Here is a 17,944-nt window from a genome sequence, read left to right on the forward strand (position 1 = left end):
GAAATAGAGTTCAAAATACGCCCAGTGGAATATTTTTTACGCATTTTGCACTATTGGTTGCATAAGTATCAAGCAAGCGTTGACAATTGACACAGAGAACATAGAGAAGCGTCAAAGTTTAAATTAAATGACGGCAACAGTGTTTGTTTCTAACTAGGAATAAAATTAACTAGAAAAAATGAAAAAATTGACACTCTAGATTTACCAGAATATTACAAGCTGCTTACTGTTTCCTTCACTTTAATTCAGGTCACACGAATTACAGTTCGTCGTCTGAGAACTTGTTTGATCTACAGACCAGAGCGCATTCAGGCCAATGTCGACTCTAAGCGTTCGGAGATTTGATTTATAAGCCATAATTCGTGATCTGATACACATCCTAACCGGTTTCGACCATAATTTCTTGCTTCGAATTCTCAGTTTTTCGAAATTTTAGTTTGGGGACTTTTCAGTTTACTCCTATTCAGTTTTTCTCTTCAGTTTTACGATTTTTAAATATTTCGATTTTCCAATTTTTCACTTTTATAAACTCTTTATTTGTCGATTTTTCAATTAATTGGTTTTTCAGGTTTTTTGGTTTTTCAATTTTTCTATTTTTTCAGGTTTCGATTTTTCAACTTCACTTCTATGATTTTTCGATTTCTCAATTTTTCAATTTTTTAATTTCTCAGTTTTTGGACATTTCAGTTTTGGGATTTTTCAGTTTACTTGTTTTTCAATTTTTTGATCTTACGATTTTGCAGGTTTTTGATTTTTCAATTTTTCGATTTTTTTAAGGTTTCCATATTTCGACTTCACTTTTTTAATTCTCAGTTTTTCGATTCTTTAGATTCTCAGTTTTGGGATTTTTCAGTTTTTCGATACGTCAGTTTTTCTTTCATTATTCAGTTTTTTGAAATTTCAGTTTTGGGATTTTTCAATATTTCTGTTCGTCGACTTTTCCATTTTTGACTCTGGATTTTTCGATGTGTCGACTTTTTACTTTTTCGATTTTCAAATTTTAGATTTCTCAATTTTTTTGGTATTTTAATTTTTCAATATTTTAAATTTTAGATTTCTCGATTTCTCGATTTTTCATTTAAGTTCTTCGATATTTCAGTTTTTCAAGTTTTCAAATTTTTCAAATGTTTCGATTTCTTAATCTATCAATTTTTCGACTTCCCGGTTGATTTTTCATTTTTTAGTTTTTTTAAGGTTTCGATTTTCCGACTTTACTTTTTGGATTTTTCGATTGCTCAATTTTTCGACTTTTTAGGTTCTCGGTTTTTGGATATTTCAGTTTTTCAATATTTTGATTCTTCGACTCTTCGAGTTTTGGCTTCGATGTGTCGATTTTTTTTACTTTTTCGATTTTTCAATTTTTCGATTGCTTAATCATTCCATTTTTCGACTTCCCGGTTTTAGATTTTCTGTTTTCAATTGTCGTTTTAAATTTTTTGATTTTTCAATGTTTTGATTTCCCGATTTAGTTACCCATTTTTAGTTTTTCTTTCATTTTTCAGTTTTGGAATTTTTCAATATTTCGATTCTTCGATTTTTCTATTTTTGACTCCTAGATTTTTCGATGTTTCGATTTTTTTACTTTTTCGATTTTTAAATTTTATATTTTTTAATTTTTAAAATTTTAGATCAATTTTTCAAATTTTCGAATTTTTCAAATGTTTCGATTTCTTAATCTTTGGATTTTTCGACTTCCCGGTTTTAGATTTTCTGTTTTTCAATTGTCATTTTGTCAAATTTTCGATTTTTCAATTTTTCAAATTTGACTCTCAATTTTTCGATTTTTCAAGTAATCGATGTTTTGATTTTACCATTTCTTGACCTCCGAGTGTTTCGATTTTCCTGTTCTTCAATTCTTTCATTTTTCGATTTTTCAATTTTTCGATTTCTAAGGTTTCTATTTTTCGACTTCATTTTTTGGTTTTTTCGATTGCTTAATTTTTCGACTTTTTAGGTTTTCAGTTTAAGGGATATTTCAGTTTTCAGATTTTTCGGGTTTTCCATTTTTCAGATTTTCTTTCATTTTTCAGTTTTTCGATATTTCAGTTTTTGGATTTTTCAATATTTCGATTCTTCGACTTTTCGATTTTTGGCTTCTGGAGTTTTCGATGTGTCGATTTTTTTACTTTTTCGATTTTTCAATTTTTCGATTGCTTAATTTTTCGATTTTCCGACTTCCCGGTTTTAGATTTTCTGTTTTCAACAGTCGTTCAAATTTTTCGATTTTTCAATGTTTTGATTTCACGATTTAGTTCCCCATTTTTAGTTTTTCTTTCAATTTTCAGTTTTTCGGCATTCCAGTTTTGGGATTTTTCGATGTGTCGATTTTTTTTCTTTTTCGATTTTTCAATTTTTCGGTTTTTCAATTTCAGATTTTTCAATTTCAGATTTTTTAATTTTTTAAATTTTAGATTTTTCTTTCGACTTTTCGATTTTCCATTTCAGTTCTTCGATATTTCAATTTTTCCAAGTCTTCGAATTTTTCAAATGTTTCGATTTCTTAATCTTTTGATTTTTCGACTTCCCGGTTTTAGATCTTCTGTTTTCAATTGTCGTTTTAAGTTTTTCGATTTTTCAATGTTTTGATTTCCCGATTTAGTGCCCCATTTTTAGTTTTTCTTTCAATTTTCAGTTTTTCGACATTCCAGTTTTGGGATTTTTCGATGTGTCGATTTTTTTTCTTTTCCGATTTTTCAATTTTTCGATTTTTCAATTTTTCGGTTTTTCAATTTCAGATTTTTCAATTTCAGATTTTTTAATTTTTAAAATTTTAGATTTTTCGATTTTTCGATTTTCCATTTCAGTTCTTCGATATTTCAATTTTTCCAAGTTTTCGAATTTTCCAAATGTTTCGATTTCTTAATATTTTGATTTTTCGACTTCCCGGTTTTAGATTATCTGTTTTTCAATTGTCATTTTGTCAAATTTTCGATTTTTTAATTTTTCAAATTTGACTTTTATAAACTCTCAATTTTTCGATTTTTCAATTAATCGATGTTTTGATTTTCCCATTTCTTGACCTTCGAGTGTTTCGATTTTCCTGCTCTTCAATTCTTTAATTTTTCGATTTTTCAGGTTTTTGATTTTTCAATTTTTCGATTTGTAAGGTTTCTATTTTTCGACTTCACTTTTTGGATTTTTCGATTGCTTAATTTTTCGACTTTTTAGGTTCTCAGTTTAAGGGATATTTCAGTTTTCAGATTTTTCGGGTTTTCCATTTTTCAGTTTTTCTTTCATTTTTCAGTTTTTTGATATTTCAGTTTTGGGATTTTTCAATATTTCGATTCTTCGACTTTCCGATATTTGACTCCTGGATTTTTCGATGTGTCGACTTTTTTACTTTTTCGATTTTTAAATTTTAGATTTTTTAATTTTTAAAGTTTTAGATTTTTCGATTTCTCGATTTTTTATTTCAGTTCTTCGATATTTCGAGTTTTCAAGTTTTCGAATTTTTCAAATGTTTCGATTTCTTAATCTTTTGATTTTTCGACTTCCCGGTTTTAGATTATCTGTTTTTCAATTGTCATTTTGTCAAATTTTCGATTTTTTAATTTTTCAAATTTGACTTTTATAAACTCAATTTTTCGTTTTCTCAATTAATCGATGTTTTGATGTTACCATTTCTTGACCTTCGAGTGTTTCGATTTTCCTGTTTGATTTCTTGATTTTTCAGGTTTTTGATTTTTAAAATTTTTCGATTTCTAAGGTTTCTATTTTTCAACACTACTTTTTGGATTTTTCGATTGCTTAATTTTTCGACTTTTTAGGTTCTCAGTTTAAGGAATATTTCAGTTTTCAGATTTTTCGGGTTTTCCATTTTTCAGTTTTTCTTTCATTTTTCAGTTTTTCGATGTTTCAGTTTTGGGATTTTTCAATATTTCGATTCTTCGACTTTCCGATATTTGACTCCTGGATTTTTCGATGTGTCGACTTTTTTACTTTTTCGATTTTTAAATTTTAGATTTTTTAATTTTTAAAATTTTGGGTTTTTCGATTTCTCGATTTTTCATTTCAGTTCTTCGATATTTCAATTTTTCAAGTTTTCGAATTTTTCAAATGTTTCGATTTCTTAATCTTTTGATTTTTCGACGCCCCGGTTTTAGATTGTCTGTTTTTCAATTGTCATTTTGTCAAATTTTCGATTTTTTAATTTTTCAAATTTGACTTTTATAAACTCCCAATTTTTCGATTTTTAATTAATCCATGTTTTGATTTTCCCATTTCTTAACCTTCGAGTGTTTCGATTTTCCTGTTCTTCAATTCTTTAATTTTTTGATTTTTCGATTTTTCGATTTTTAAGGTTTCTATTTTTCGACTTCACTTTTTTAATTTTTCGACATTTCAGTTTTAGGATTTTTCAATATTCCAATTCTTCGGCTTTCCTATTTTTGACTTCTGGATTTTTCGATGTGTCTACCTTTTTACTTTTTCGATTTTTCAATTTTTGCATTTTAAAATTTTGGATTTTTCAATCTTTTGATATTTTAATTTTTCAATATTTCTAAATCTTTCGACTTTTTGACTTCCTGGTTTTAGATGTTCTGTTTTTCAATTTTTCAACTTGTTAATTTTTCATTCCCGATTTATCGAGATTTGATTGTTCAGGTTTTCGATTTATCAGTTTTTCAATTTTTTATTTTGACTTATTTCGGTTTCTCAGTTTTTCCAGTTTTCCATTTTTTCGTTTTTTGATTTTTCCGCTTTTCCAATTTTTCAACCTTTAACTTTTTGTTTGTCGATTTCTCTATTTTTCGATTTTTCGACTTCATCACTTTTCGATTTCTCGTTCTTTTGATTTTTCAATCTCTCAATTTTTCAATTTTTCGAATTTTTGAGTTTTTTGATTTCTCGATTTATAAATTGTTCAATTTTTAACTTTTCGATATTTCAATTTTGGCCTATTTCGGTTTCTCAATTTTTTCGGTTTCACGATTTTTTAAAGTTTCGATTTTTCGATTATTAGATTTCTCGATTTTTCTAATTTTCGATTTTAATTTTCCATTTTTTTTTTTTTTCTCACTGTTAATATCATACAGTGTATCGAAAACAACCACAAAAATTGTCACTAAAAACATTTAAAAATTCATACAAAATAGAACACAGTGTTTCCAAAACATTTTCCCGAAAACAATATTCTTAGTTTAAGACGTTTTGCTAGTATAAAACACAAATAAAGAATCAATTCTTAGTTAAACAAAATATGTAAAATTATCTAAATATGTACCAAAAATATTCACTTAGTAGTGGAAATTATAGTCCAAACCAACCAAATCGCTTCTGAACGCTTAGAGTCGACATTGGTCTGAGCGCGCTCCGGTTTGTAGATCAAACAAGTTTTTTTTATTTGCATCGACTATTTAAATTTGGCGCTTGCCAATGTCAATAAGAGTGGTTTTGCAAAATCAGCCTGCATGTCGCATCTATATTAATCTATGATTGACATCTGACATTTTAAGGTTAGAACGACCACAAACTTGCACTTTTTAATTCAAACGTTATACTCAAACAAACAACCACAATTAATCCACCCCAATCTTCACTTTCACGACGTAAGTTACCCATTTACCCCCCTCAAGTGATCATCAAAATTGATAACCCCGTTTCTGGGTAGACCCAAATGGCAAAACTGGAGACAGTGCAGACCCTATCCAAGCACACAGGTCGCGTCTGGAACGTAAGCTGGCACTCGAAAGGTCACACGCTCGCCTCCTGCGGCGAAGACAAGACCATCAGGATTTGGTGCCAAGAGAACTCCAAGTGGGTTAACAAAGTTATCTTGACCGATGGCCACAAGCGCACGATTCGGGAAGTGGCGTGGTCCCCGTGCGGCAACTACTTGGCTTCGGCTAGCTTTGACACGACTATATGCATCTGGGATAAAAAATCGGGCGAGTTTGAGTGCAACGCCACGCTAGAGGGGCACGAAAACGAAGTGAAAAGTGTCGCTTGGGCTAAATCCGGTAAATTTCTGGCGACTTGTAGCAGGGACAAGTCGGTGTGGATTTGGGAGATCGCGGATGAAGATGAGTATGATTGTGCAGCAGTGCTTAATGCGCACACACAAGACGTGAAGAAGGTAAATCCTGGAATGAAGTATAGTTTAACTAGGTGATGAGTTGGGTGTTGTAGGTGGCGTGGCACCCCAGTGACGACGTTCTAGCGTCCGCTTCGTACGACAACATGATTAAATTGTTTAGAGAGGACCCGTCAGATAGTGATTGGATTTGTGTGGCTACTTTAGAGGGTCACCTATCGACGGTTTGGGGCGTCAGTTGGCACAAAGACGGTCAGCGACTTGTTTCCTGCAGCGACGACACCACTCTAAAAATTTGGAAGCAATATTTGAAGGATAATAACGAAGGAGTGGCTGTTATAGATGGCCAAGAGACATGGAAGTGTGTGTGTACGATATCGGGGTACCACAATAGGACGATTTACGACGTGTGCTGGAGCCACACGACTGATTTAATTGCGACGGCCTGCGGCGACGATACTGTCCGTATTTTCAAAGAAGACGACTGCAGCGACGACAACGCCCCCACTTTCAGCCAGATTGTGTGTGTGGATAGGGCGCACTCCCAAGACGTGAACTGTGTGTCTTGGAATCCAAGTTTGCCCGAAATTTTAGCGTCAGCGAGCGACGACGGCGAAATAAAATTGTGGAAATTTACAGAGTTATAATTTTGATGATCACTGTTTGTTTTGTAAACTTAGATTAAAAAATTAGTGTCATAATAGATTTTTTTTTTCACAGATTAAATGTTAATACCTAGTCTTCAGAGTATCTATAAGTGCATTCCAGTCTTTGTGCGACACAGCTACACACACTCTAGCCCGAAAGTCGCAAGCATGCTGGTCAAAGATATCGTTAAAACATTACAATCCTTTGCCCCTCTAACTTTGGCTGAAAGCTGGGACAACGTCGGACTTTTGGTTGACCCCATGACAACCACCAAGGTTAAGACAATTCTACTAACCAACGACCTGACTGAAGACGTCGTGGACGAAGCTAAGAAATTTAACGCAAATTTTATTGTAACTTACCACCCTAATATTTTCCGTGGTTTGAAAACGGTGTCTGATGCGTAAGTTCCGACTTTGAATAAGTTAGAAATTAATCAGTTTTTTCAGTACTTGGAAGGAACGCATTGTTGTTCAGTGCATTAGAAACGAAATTGCGGTGTTTTCGCCTCATACGTCATGGGATAGCGTGGAGGGGGGCGTCAATGATTGGTTGGCTGGCGCTTTCAACTTCAAAATGATCAAACCAATCAAAGAGACGGCTGAAAATCCGCGCCAAGGATCCGGGAGGTTGGTAGTCTTGGACACGCCCATAAATGTACAAACCGCGGTGGATCAAGTCAAGACACACGTCGGGATGAAACATTTGAGGCTGGCGCTAGGTCGAGGCAATGGCATGGGTACTTAGTTCTACCATTGTTTAAGTATATTATAGTTGGACAACCTATACGGAGAATCACTTTCCCATGTAGAAAAGAATGAACATATATTTTACATCTCACTCGCTTCACCATAGATAAATAATACTACTGGAATGTCTAGAGCCTCGAAATAGATATGGATTTTTTGAAATTTCGGGATTCTCTAAAATCTTTATAATCTTTGAATCTTGGGAACCTTCAAAATCTTCAACTTTTTTTTGGAATCTTCAGAATCTTTCGAAACTTTCGAATTCCTAGAAACTCTGAAACCTTGAAATCTTTATATTCTTCCGAATCTTCGGAACCTAGAAGTTTATAGATTCTTTGGATTCAGCAGCCTTCGAAATATTCAGAATCTTTAGAATATTTAAATCTTTAAAATCTCTAAAATTCTAGAATATTCGAAATTTGGAATTTCTGGAATCTCTAGGAACTCGGAATATTCGGATTTTTTTAAATTTCTGGAGTGTCTGGTGAAATCTTTATAATTTTCAATCTTACAAATACTTTTTGAAATCCTTTGAAATACTCAGTACTTTCAAAATATTCAGAATTTTCAGTATCTTTGTTCAAAATCTTCAGAAGGTACCATCTTCATTCAGAATCTTCATAATCTCGAAAATCTTCAGTCTTTCAAATTTTTAGAATCTCGGGAATCTTTAGTGCCTTGAAATAACCGGAATTTTTGGAATTTCTTTAATATTTAGAGTCTTGAAATAAGTAGATATGGAATTTTTCAAATTTTTGGATTCTCTGAAATCTTTGTAAATTTTAAACTCTTAGGAACTTTCAAAGTCTTCAACTTTATTGGAATCTTCAGCCTTGAAATACTCAGAATCTTCAGAATATTTGGGATCTTCAAAATCTTCAGAAACTTTCGAATTTTTAGATTCTCTGAAGGAATAGATTAATTGAGAAATCAGAAAACCGAAAATTTAACGTCAAAATTTTTTCATTGAAAAATTTAAATACTGAAGAACTGAGAAGTCAAAAAATCGAGAAATCGAAAAATCTAAGATTTAAAACATTAAACAATTAAAATATCGCAAAATTGAAGAATCGAGAAATCCAATTCAATTTAAAAAATTGAAAAATTGAAAAATCGGAACATTAAAAATTGGAAAATCCAGAAATTGAGAAGCTCGAAAGAAAAAAATTGAGAAACCGAGAAATCCAAAAATCGAAACATCGAAAAATTCAAAAACTGAGACATCGAGAAATCGAAAAATCGAAGGATCGAGAAATTGAGGAGTTGTAAGTCTATAAGGAAAGTTAAAAATTGAACAATTTAATGTATAAAAAACGAAAAACTGAAAACCCAAAAATAAAAAATCGAAAAATCTAGAGGTCGAAAAATCAAAGAATCGAAGTATTGAAAAATATCAAAACTGAAAGAAATATCCAATAAAGCGAAGTCGAAAAATTGAAGAATTGAAGAACTGAAAAATCGAAACTTTGAGAAGAGGGAAAATCAAAAAATAGATTAATTGAGAAATCAGAAAACTGAAAATTTAGCGTCAAAATTTTTTCATTGAAAAATTTAAATACTGGAGAACTGAGAAGTCAAAAAATCGAGAAATCGAAAAATCTAAGATTTAAAACATCGAACAATTAAAATATCGCAAAATTGAAGAATCGAGAAATCCAATTCAATTTAAAAAATTGAAAAATCGGAACATTAAAAATTGGAAAATCCAGAAATTGAGAAGCCCAAAAGAAAAAAATCGAGAAACCGAGACATCCAAAAATCGAAACATCGAAAAATTCAAAAACTGAGACATCGAGAAATCGAAAAATCGAAGGATCGAGAAATTGAGGAGTCGTAAGTCGAAAAGGAAAGTTAAAAATTGAAAAATTTAATGTATAAAAAACGAAAAACTGAAAACCCAAATATAAAAAATTGAAAAATCTAGAGGTCGAAAAATCAAAGAATCGAAGTATTGAAAAATATCAAAACTGAGAGAAATATCCAAAAATTGAGAAATCGAAAAACCAATAAAGCGAAGTCGAAAAATTGAAGAATTGAAGAACTGAAAAATCGAAACTTTGAGAAGAGGGAAAATCAAAAATAGATTAATTGAGAAATCAGAAAACTGAAAATTTAACGTCAAAATTTTTTCATTGAAAAATTTAAATACTGAAGAACTGAGAAGTCAAAAAATCGAGAAATCGAAAAATCTAAGATTTAAAACATTGAACAATTAAAATACATATCGCAAAATTGAAGAATCGAGAAATCCAATTCAATTTAAAAAATTGAAAAATTGAAAAATCGGAACATTAAAAATTGGAAAATCCAGAAATTGAGTTCAGTTTTAATACTGAAGGAATAGATCGCTACAACCTCTGAAATCTTTGAAATCCTTATATCCTCTAGAATCTTTGGAACTTCAAAGGTTTCAGATTTTTTGTAATCCACAATTTTCGAAATATTCAGAATATTTAGAATCTATAGAATTCCGGAATATCACGAATTTTTGCAATTTCTGAAATCTCTGGAATTTTTGGGATCTTTATAACTTTCAATCTTGCAAATACTGGAAATTTTAAATATCTTCGTTCAAAATTTTCAAAATCTAAAATCTTCACTCACAATCTTCAGAATCTCCAGAGACTCTTCAGAATCTTTCGAATTTTTAGAATCTCTGGAATCTTTGGAATTTCTGGAATATCTGGAGCCTCGAAATAGATATGGATTTTTTGAAATTTCGGGATTCTCTAAAATCTTTATAATCTTTGAATCTTGGGAACCTTGAAAATCTTCAACTTTTTTTTGGAATCTTCAGAATCTTTAGAATCTTTCGAAACTTTCGAATTCCTAGAAACTCTGAAAGCTTTGAAATCTTTATATTCTTCCGAATCTTCGGAACCTAGAAGTTTTCAGATTCTTTGGATTCATCAGCCTTCGAAATATTCAGAATCTTTAGAATATTTAAATCTTTAGAATCTCTAAAATTCTAGAATATTCGAAATTTGGAATTTCTGGAATCTCTAGGAACTCGGAATATTCGGATTTTTTTAAATTTCTGGAGTGTCTGGTGAAATCTTTATAATTTTCAATCTTACAAATACTTTTTGAAATCCTTTGAAATACTCAGTACTTTCAAAATATTCAGAATTTTCAGTATCTTTGTTCAAAATCTTCAGAATGTACCATCTTCATTCAGAATCTTCATAATCTCCTAAATCTTCAGTCTTTCAAATTTTTAGAATCTCGGGAATCTTTAGTGCCTTGAAATAACCGGAATCTTTGGAATTTCTTTAATATTTAGAGTCTTGAAATATGTGGATATGGAATTTTTCAAATTTTTGGAATCTCTGAAATCTTTGTAAAGTTTAAACTCTTAGGAACCTTCAAAGTCTTCAACTTTATTGGAATCTTCAGCCTTGAAATACTCAGAATCTTCAGAATATTTGGGATCTTCAAAATCTTCAGAAACTTTCGAATTTTTAGATTCTCTGAAGGAATAGATTAATTGAGAAATCAGAAAACTGAAAATTTAACGTCAAAATTGTTTCATTGAAAAATTTAAATACTGAAGAACTGAGAAGTCAAAAAATCGAGAAATCGAAAAATCTAAGATTTAAAACATCGAACAATTAAAATATCGCAAAATTGAAGAATCGAGAAATCCAATTCAATTTAAAAAATTGAAAAATCGGAACATTAAAAATTGGAAAATCCAGAAATTGAGAAGCTCAAAAGAAAAAAATCGAGAAACCGAGAAATCCAAAAATCGAAACATCGAAAAATTCAAAAACTGAGACATCGAGAAATCGAAAAATCGAAGGATCGAGAAATTGAGGAGTCGTAAGTCGAAAAGGAAAGTTACAAATTGAAAAATTTAATGTATAAAAAACGAAAAACTGAAAAAACAAAAATAAAAAATCGAAAAATCTAGAGGTCGAAAAATCAAAGAATCGAAGTATTGAAAAATATCAAAACTGAAAGAAATATCCAAAAATTGAGAAATCGAAAAACCAATAAAGCGAAGTCGAAAAATTGAAGAATTGAAGAACTGAAAAATCGAAACTTTGAGAAGAGGGAAAATCAAAAATAGATTAATTGAGAAATCAGAAAACTGAAAATTTAATGTCAAAATTTTTTCATTGAAAAATTTAAATACTGAAGAACTGAGAAGTCAAAAAATCGAGAAATCGAAAAATCTAGGATTTAAAACATTGAACAATTAAAATATCGCAAAATTGAAGAATCGAGAAATCCAATTCAATTTAAAAAATTGAAAAATCGGAACATTAAAAATTGGAAAATCCAGAAATTGAGTTCAGTTTTAATACTGAAGGAATAGATCGCTACAGCCTCTGAAATCTTTGAAATCCTTATATCCTCTAGAATCTTTGGAACTTCAAAGGTTTCAGATTTTTTGTAATCCACAATTTTCGAAATATTCAGAATATTTAGAATCTATAGAACTCAGGAATATCACGAATTTTTGCAATTTCTGAAATCTCTGGAATTTTTGGGATCTTTATAACTTTCAATCTTACAAATACTGGAAATTTTAAATATCTTCGTTCAAAATTTTCAAAATCTAAAATCTTCACTCAGAATCTCCAGAGAATCTTCAGAATCTTTCGAATTTTTAGAATCTCTGGAATCTTTGGAATTTCTGGAATATCTGGAGCCTCGAAATAGATATGGGTTTTTTGAAATTTCGGGATTCTCTAAAATCTTTATAATCTTTGAATCTTGCGAACCTTCAAAATCTTCAACTTTTTTTTGGAATCTTTAGAATCTTTCGAAACTTTCGAATTCCTAGAAACTCTGAAAGCTTTGAAATCTTTATATTCTTCCGAATCTTCGGAACCTAGAAGTTTTCAAATTCTTTGAATTCATCAGCCTTCGAAATATTCAGAATCTTTAGAATATTTAAATCTTTAGAATCTCTGAAATTCTAGAATATTCGAAATTTGGAATTTCTGGAATCTCTAGGAACTCGGAATATTCGGATTTTTTTTAATTTCTGGAGTGTCTGGTGAAATCTTTATAATTTTCATTCTTACATATACTTTTTGAAATCCTTTGAAATACTCAGTACTTTCAAAATATTCAGAATTTTCAATATTTTTGTTCAAAATCTTCAGAATGTACCATCTTCATTCAGAATCTTCATAATCTCCAAAATCTTCAGTCTTTCAAATTTTTAGAATCTCGGGAATCTTTAGTGCCTTGAAATAACCGGAATCTTTGGAATTTCTTTAATATTTAGTCTTGAAATAAGTAGATATGGAATTTTTCAAATTTTTGGATTCTCTGAAATCTTTGTAAAGTTTAAACTCTTAGGAACCTTCAAAGTCTTCAACTTTATTGGAATCTTCAGCCTTGAAATACTCAGAATCTTCAGAATATTTGGAATCTTCAAAATCTTCAGAAACTTTCGAATTTTTAGATTCTCTGAAGGAATAGATTAATTGAGAAATCAGAAAACTGAAAATTTAACGTAAACATTTTTTCATTGAAAAATTTAAATACTGAAGAACTGAGAAGTCAAAAAATCGAGAAATCGAAAAATCTAGGATTTAAAACATTGAACAATTAAAATATCGCAAAATTGAAGAATCGAGAAATCCAATTCAATTTAAAAAATTGAAAAATTGAAAAATCGAAACATAAAAAATTAAGAAATTGAATTAATTCAAAAATCAAAACATCGAACAATTGGAAAATCGAAAAATAAAAAAAAATTGGACAATCGAAAATTTAAATATTTCGAAAATTGAAAAATTAAAATATAGAAAAACTGAAAACTCAAAAAATCGAAAAAACTAATAATTTAAAAATTGAAAAGTTAAAATTGAGAAATCGAAAAACTGAAAAATCACAAAATTAAACGAAATATCCAAAAATTAGGAAATTAAAAAATTGAGAAACAGAAAAGTCAAAAAAGCAGAGTCAAAAAATCGCAAACTTAAAAAATCGAAAAATTGAAAAATCAAAAATCTGAATAATTGAAAAATTGAAGAACTAAAGAACTGAAAAATCGAGAAACCGAAAAATCTAGAAATTTAAAAATTAAAATATGGAAAGGTTGAAAAATTGAGAAATTGAAATATAAAACAATCGAAAAATTGAAAAATTTAATGTAGAAAAAACGAAAAACTTAAAACCCAAAAATAAAAAATCGAAAAATCTAGAGGTCGAAAAATCAAAGAATCGAAGTATTGAAAAATATCAAAACTGAAAGAAATATCCAAAAATTGAGAAATCGAAAAACCAATAAAACGAAGTCGAAAAATTGAAGAATTGAAGAACTGAAAAATCGGAACTTTGAGAAGAGGGAAAACCAAAAATAGATTAATTGAGAAATCAGAAAACTGAAAATTTAACGTCAAAATCTTCAATCAGAATCTCCAGAGAATCTTCAGAATCTTTCGAATTTTTAGAATCTTTGGAATTTCTGGAATATCTGGAGCCTCGAAATAGATATGGATTTTTTGAAATTTCGGGATTCTCTAAAATCTTTATAATCTTTGAATCTTGGGAACCTTCAAAATCTTCAACTTTTTTTGGAATCTTCAGAATCTTTAGAATCTTTCGAAACTTTCGAATTCCTAGAAACTCTGAAAGCTTTGAAATCTTTATATTCTTCCGAATCTTCGGAACCTAGAAGTTTTCTGATTCTTCGGATTCATCAGCCTTCGAAATATTCAGAATCTTTAGAATATTTTAATCAATTAGTTATTTCGTATTTTTGGAACAAAATCTACCAAAACGTCGGATTTCATTAATTGTTTTTCATACAAACAAACAGTCTTCAAAGCAGCCTTTAACAACCGGGTATTACAAACATGCGTTTTTTTTTCTGTCTTGTAAATATTTGTAATGTCAACGCCGAAAGTTTATGTCATTCTATTATTTACTTTGAATATATATTTTCATTTTGTGTTAATATTTTTGTAACACCACGAATCAAAATTTTAGGAAATCTTGTAAAACTAAACTATTATACCAGTTTAAAAACCCTTTTTAAAGTTTCTGTCAGTCTTCAGATATAGTCAAATAAAAATAGGCGTCAAATTCATTTAAATACAATTCTTTCGTATCACGTTACAACGCGTTGCTTCATATTTTTTATGTCAAGTATATTTTCATATTTTGTATGTATATGTCTATACACATTACTCCTTACGGAACAATGTGAATTACGGATTTATGGATAACTCCTCGTATAAGAGCAGAGTGAAGGGTGTTTGCCTTTGCTACTGTTTGATGGCGCCATCTGAAGTGGAGTAAAATAAACCTAATAAGTTCACTCACTGTAGTGAAATGCGCGTTGACGAAAAATTTGTATTAGGTTGTCCAACTATATATACTTAAACAATGGTTGTACCAATCTGATTGGTCGTGACGTCACTGTCAATCTTACTAGTGTGACCTTTTCAGACTCTGTTGTCTCCTCAGTGGCGTTGTGTGCGGGTTCAGGAAGCTCCGTTTTGAGTGGAGTAGAAGCCGATTTGTACCTAACTGGAGAAATGTCGCACCATGAAGTCCTAGAAGCCACTCAAAATGGTATTAATGTAATTTTGTGCGAACACAGTAACTCCGAACGGGGATTTTTACCCATTTTCCAAAAAAAACTCAAAGAAATGGTTCCAAGCGACGTTAACGTAGTCGTTTCTGAAATTGACAGAGACCCTCTAACGACGGTTTAATCAATAAATCGACGTTGCTTTTTTCGTTTATTATTGAATCAATACAAATTTGTGAATATCCAAAGACGTGGCCATTTGAGTCCGAATTTAGTAAATCAGTCCTAGAAAGCGTTACGATTTCACATTCTCCAAATAATAGTGGACATCTCTGTCGTAAAAATCGTTCCTTATCGTATCCGTCCACTCCGTGTGCCATGAATTTTCCAGCCGATCCTGCGCTCGAACTTTCGTAGCTCTGTGAACCTGATCCTCCAGATCCAAAAACTTGACTTGAATGTAAGTTTCGTATAGGTATTGAAAATACAACAAGTTCCACGTTGGTAGTTCCACTTTCCGCTCGATTAGTGCAGACGTTTCAGACAACCATTTCAACGTCGGTGCGGTCCACCAATCCCACGACACGTTCTGAACATTGTCGTCGTTCACCGGCGACTCCACACTCTCGCTCTTGTTGCAAAACGGCTTCAAAAAACTCTCAATGGAAGCCAGGAAAATACTAGTTTTGATTACATTCAAAGTCGGGATTTCGCTCTTTGTGGGGGTTTCACTGGGTTGGATTCTGTCTGGAATGTCAGTTTCGACGTCGCCGCATTCAGAATTTAGCGTAACTGGGATGAGTGTGTCGTTTTCGCAAATATCAAACTTTGGTTGTAAGTAGGTACCGGGAATGTGGCTCACGATGAAGACTGAGCCGAATAGAGCGAAGACGGCGACGATGTACGACGCGATTAGAAGCGCCGACATTGATACGACGGTTTGAATTAGACTTTGGAGTTCGATTGCGGTTAAAAGGGCTTCCAGTTCCGTGTAGGTGAAAAAACCGCGACAGGCGCCTTGTTTGCGCGCTAACGTTTGTTCTATTTCGTGCAGCTTTTTCCAAAATGTTAGCTCACTGACGAAAACTTCCCATTCCTATGACACAAAAAAAATCAAATTGGATTTTTCGTTGAAAAGTACTAAATATTACAATAGCTTTCAGAAAGTCTTTCTCCAATTGAACTAACTGTTTGACTGTCGTGCCACCTGATAGAGCCCACTCGTCGATGAAAACCTCGTCGGCTTCGCCGTCATCATAGAGAAATTTGCACGAAACCATCTATCAATACACCAGTTTTATAAATTGTTAAATTATTGTTCAAACTTACCAGAGACACCAGAAACAAGTCGGAAGAGGCCGTTCGTTCCAGATATTCCGGGCATATTTTTTTCAGTCGTTCTAGATACAAAAGGGCGATTACTAGGGAGCAGGGCGAAACGCAGGCCTTCCTGGAGATGTTTGCAGCGTCGTCGCAGTGAAGTCTGTCCAGAGAGCGTCCCCGCTGGGCTTCAGAAAACAGCTCAGCGGCTAACTCTGCAACGTCGCTATTAACCACAGTTACAAACATGTAAACACCCACCCGTTACTGGTAGACTTAGCCCATCTGGTCGGGGGAATTTACCATAATACAGCGTCTTGGTGATTCGGGAAATGTACCGCTGGTGATCCACGTTTTTCTGTAACTACAAGTTTTTGAAAAAAAAGTGAAACGTAGGTCGCGGTTATTAGGTTGGATGAGTCAGGTTTCGCCTACTTGCCTTGTCTCGAGTCTTCTTTGGTATTTTCGACATGACTCCCTCTGATTTGGGGCGAAACTAATGCAAACAAAAATTCGCGAATTGGTAATTTTGGAATATTATCACAAATTAGTTGACTCGTGTTTTTGTCACAGGTTTTTGTCACGAAAATGTCAGTCTCCAATGTCACAAACGTCAGTGGTCGTAGGAGTGTGGCCCGGGAGATGGCGCTCTCATTTTTTGTAATGGCGGTTCCGTATTTTAAAAATTATTGTCCAGTGGACGTCACCTTTTATGGATTTTTGTGTATTAAAAAAAATGTAGGTCGATGGTAGCTTTGAAACAATCGCTTGAATAACAACAGTGCGTAGATAAATCCATGTGTACCGGGTGTCTGGAAAAAGGCGAAGACTCTTGCATTATTTTGGCAGCCCATGGAGATTTTTTTGTTAATGATTTAAAACAATTTTGGGAGACTTTGGTGGTCTATTTTTTGAAAATTCTGATCTGACCTGGTTTTGAGTTAATTTTGAGACCCCGTTTTTTTTTTTTTTTTGAAAATTTAAAACAATCTTGAGGTTCCAGGTATTCCTATTTGGAGAGGGTATTTCATTTGCCAAAATTGGTCTTATTTTAGCAGGTACTAGCCCCACCCACCCACCCTCTCTGTTTTTAGAGGGCATGTCATTTGCCAAAATCCTGCAGATTCTAAAAATTCCAAGATTTCCAAATTTTTGGAGTTTACCGGTTCCAGCAATAGTAGAGATTCTGAAGATTTTGGATATTCTAAAGATTCCAGAAGATCTAAACATTCTAGAGATTCCATAGGATCTGGAGATTCCAGAGAATGTACAAGTTTTAAAGTTTATTGATTCCAGCTATTCTAGAGGTTCTGGAGACACATGCTAGTAGAAGAGTGGGAAGACACCTTGATATGGACCTGGAGAAGGCCCAAGTGCCAGCTAGCTACGAGCATATAATTAAAATCCAGAATCCAGAATATAAACATATCAAAAATTCTCTAGATTCTAAAAATTCCAAGCATTTCAAATTTTTTGGAGTCTGTCAGTTCCAGCAATTCTATAGATCCTAAAAGTTCTACAAGTTCTAAAGATTCTAGAGATTCTATAGGATCTAGAGATTCAGTGTCTAGAGATTCCAAAGGTTTCAGATTCTAAGGATTCAAGCCATTCTAGAGATTCTAGAGTTTTTGGAGATTTTACGGACACTAAAGATTGTGGACACTAAAAGTTGTAAAAATTCTAAAATTTCCA

The 17,944-nt window shown here is 31.9% G+C and overlaps 2 protein-coding genes across 4 annotated transcripts; one reads left to right on the forward strand and one right to left on the reverse strand.

Annotated features, from left to right (window-relative positions):
- The first annotated feature begins 5,419 nt into the window (after positions 1-5,419).
- LOC135136193 (probable cytosolic iron-sulfur protein assembly protein Ciao1) lies at positions 5,420-15,144 on the forward strand. Of its 2 annotated transcripts, XM_064065364.1 has the most exons (4): positions 5,420-5,549; positions 6,755-7,085; positions 7,132-7,421; positions 14,848-15,144. In XM_064065364.1, the coding sequence occupies exons 2-4, from the start codon at positions 6,760-6,762 to the stop codon at positions 15,114-15,116; spliced, it is 885 nt and encodes a 294-aa protein (XP_063921434.1). In that variant the 5' UTR covers positions 5,420-5,549; positions 6,755-6,759; the 3' UTR covers positions 15,117-15,144. The 2 variants fall into 2 exon arrangements, with proteins under 2 accessions (XP_063921434.1, XP_063921433.1); XM_064065363.1 differs by lacking the exons at positions 6,755-7,085; positions 7,132-7,421; positions 14,848-15,144 and adding exons at positions 5,612-6,076; positions 6,130-6,735.
- Positions 15,131-16,867, reverse strand: LOC135136192 (protein CNPPD1). 2 transcript variants are annotated; one of them, XM_064065362.1, is made up of 5 exons: positions 16,692-16,867; positions 16,514-16,610; positions 16,262-16,467; positions 16,084-16,212; positions 15,131-16,028 (listed from the first exon to the last, which is right to left on the reverse strand). In XM_064065362.1, the coding sequence occupies exons 1-5, from the start codon at positions 16,722-16,724 to the stop codon at positions 15,228-15,230; spliced, it is 1,266 nt and encodes a 421-aa protein (XP_063921432.1). In that variant the 5' UTR covers positions 16,725-16,867; the 3' UTR covers positions 15,131-15,227. The 2 variants fall into 2 exon arrangements, with proteins under 2 accessions (XP_063921432.1, XP_063921431.1); XM_064065361.1 differs by having other exon boundaries at positions 16,514-16,616.
- Positions 16,868-17,944: the final 1,077 nt, after the last annotated feature.

This window comes from Zophobas morio, unplaced genomic scaffold (assembly GCF_036711695.1).
Source record: "Zophobas morio isolate AGI-343-1 ecotype UQ-CSIRO unplaced genomic scaffold, CSIRO_AGI_Zmor_V1 ptg000026l, whole genome shotgun sequence".
Classification (NCBI taxonomy): domain Eukaryota; kingdom Metazoa; phylum Arthropoda; class Insecta; order Coleoptera; family Tenebrionidae; genus Zophobas; species Zophobas morio.

Bases quoted from the DNA above. Each gene is read 5' to 3' on its own strand.
- LOC135136193 (XM_064065363.1), top strand. From the start codon at position 5,618: ATGGCAAAACTGGAGACAGTGCAGACCCTATCCAAGCACACAGGTCGC. The intron at 6,077-6,129 runs GTAAATCCTGGA...TGGGTGTTGTAG, and splicing joins ACACACAAGACGTGAAGAAG to GTGGCGTGGCACCCCAGTGA.
- LOC135136192 (XM_064065361.1), bottom strand. From the start codon at position 16,724: ATGTCGAAAATACCAAAGAAGACTCGAGACAAG. The intron at 16,468-16,513 runs GTGGGTGTTTAC...GCGACGTTGCAG, and splicing joins GCTAAGTCTACCAGTAACGG to AGTTAGCCGCTGAGCTGTTT. The intron at 16,029-16,083 runs GTAATATTTAGT...TTTGTGTCATAG, and splicing joins AAGACTTTCTGAAAGCTATT to GAATGGGAAGTTTTCGTCAG.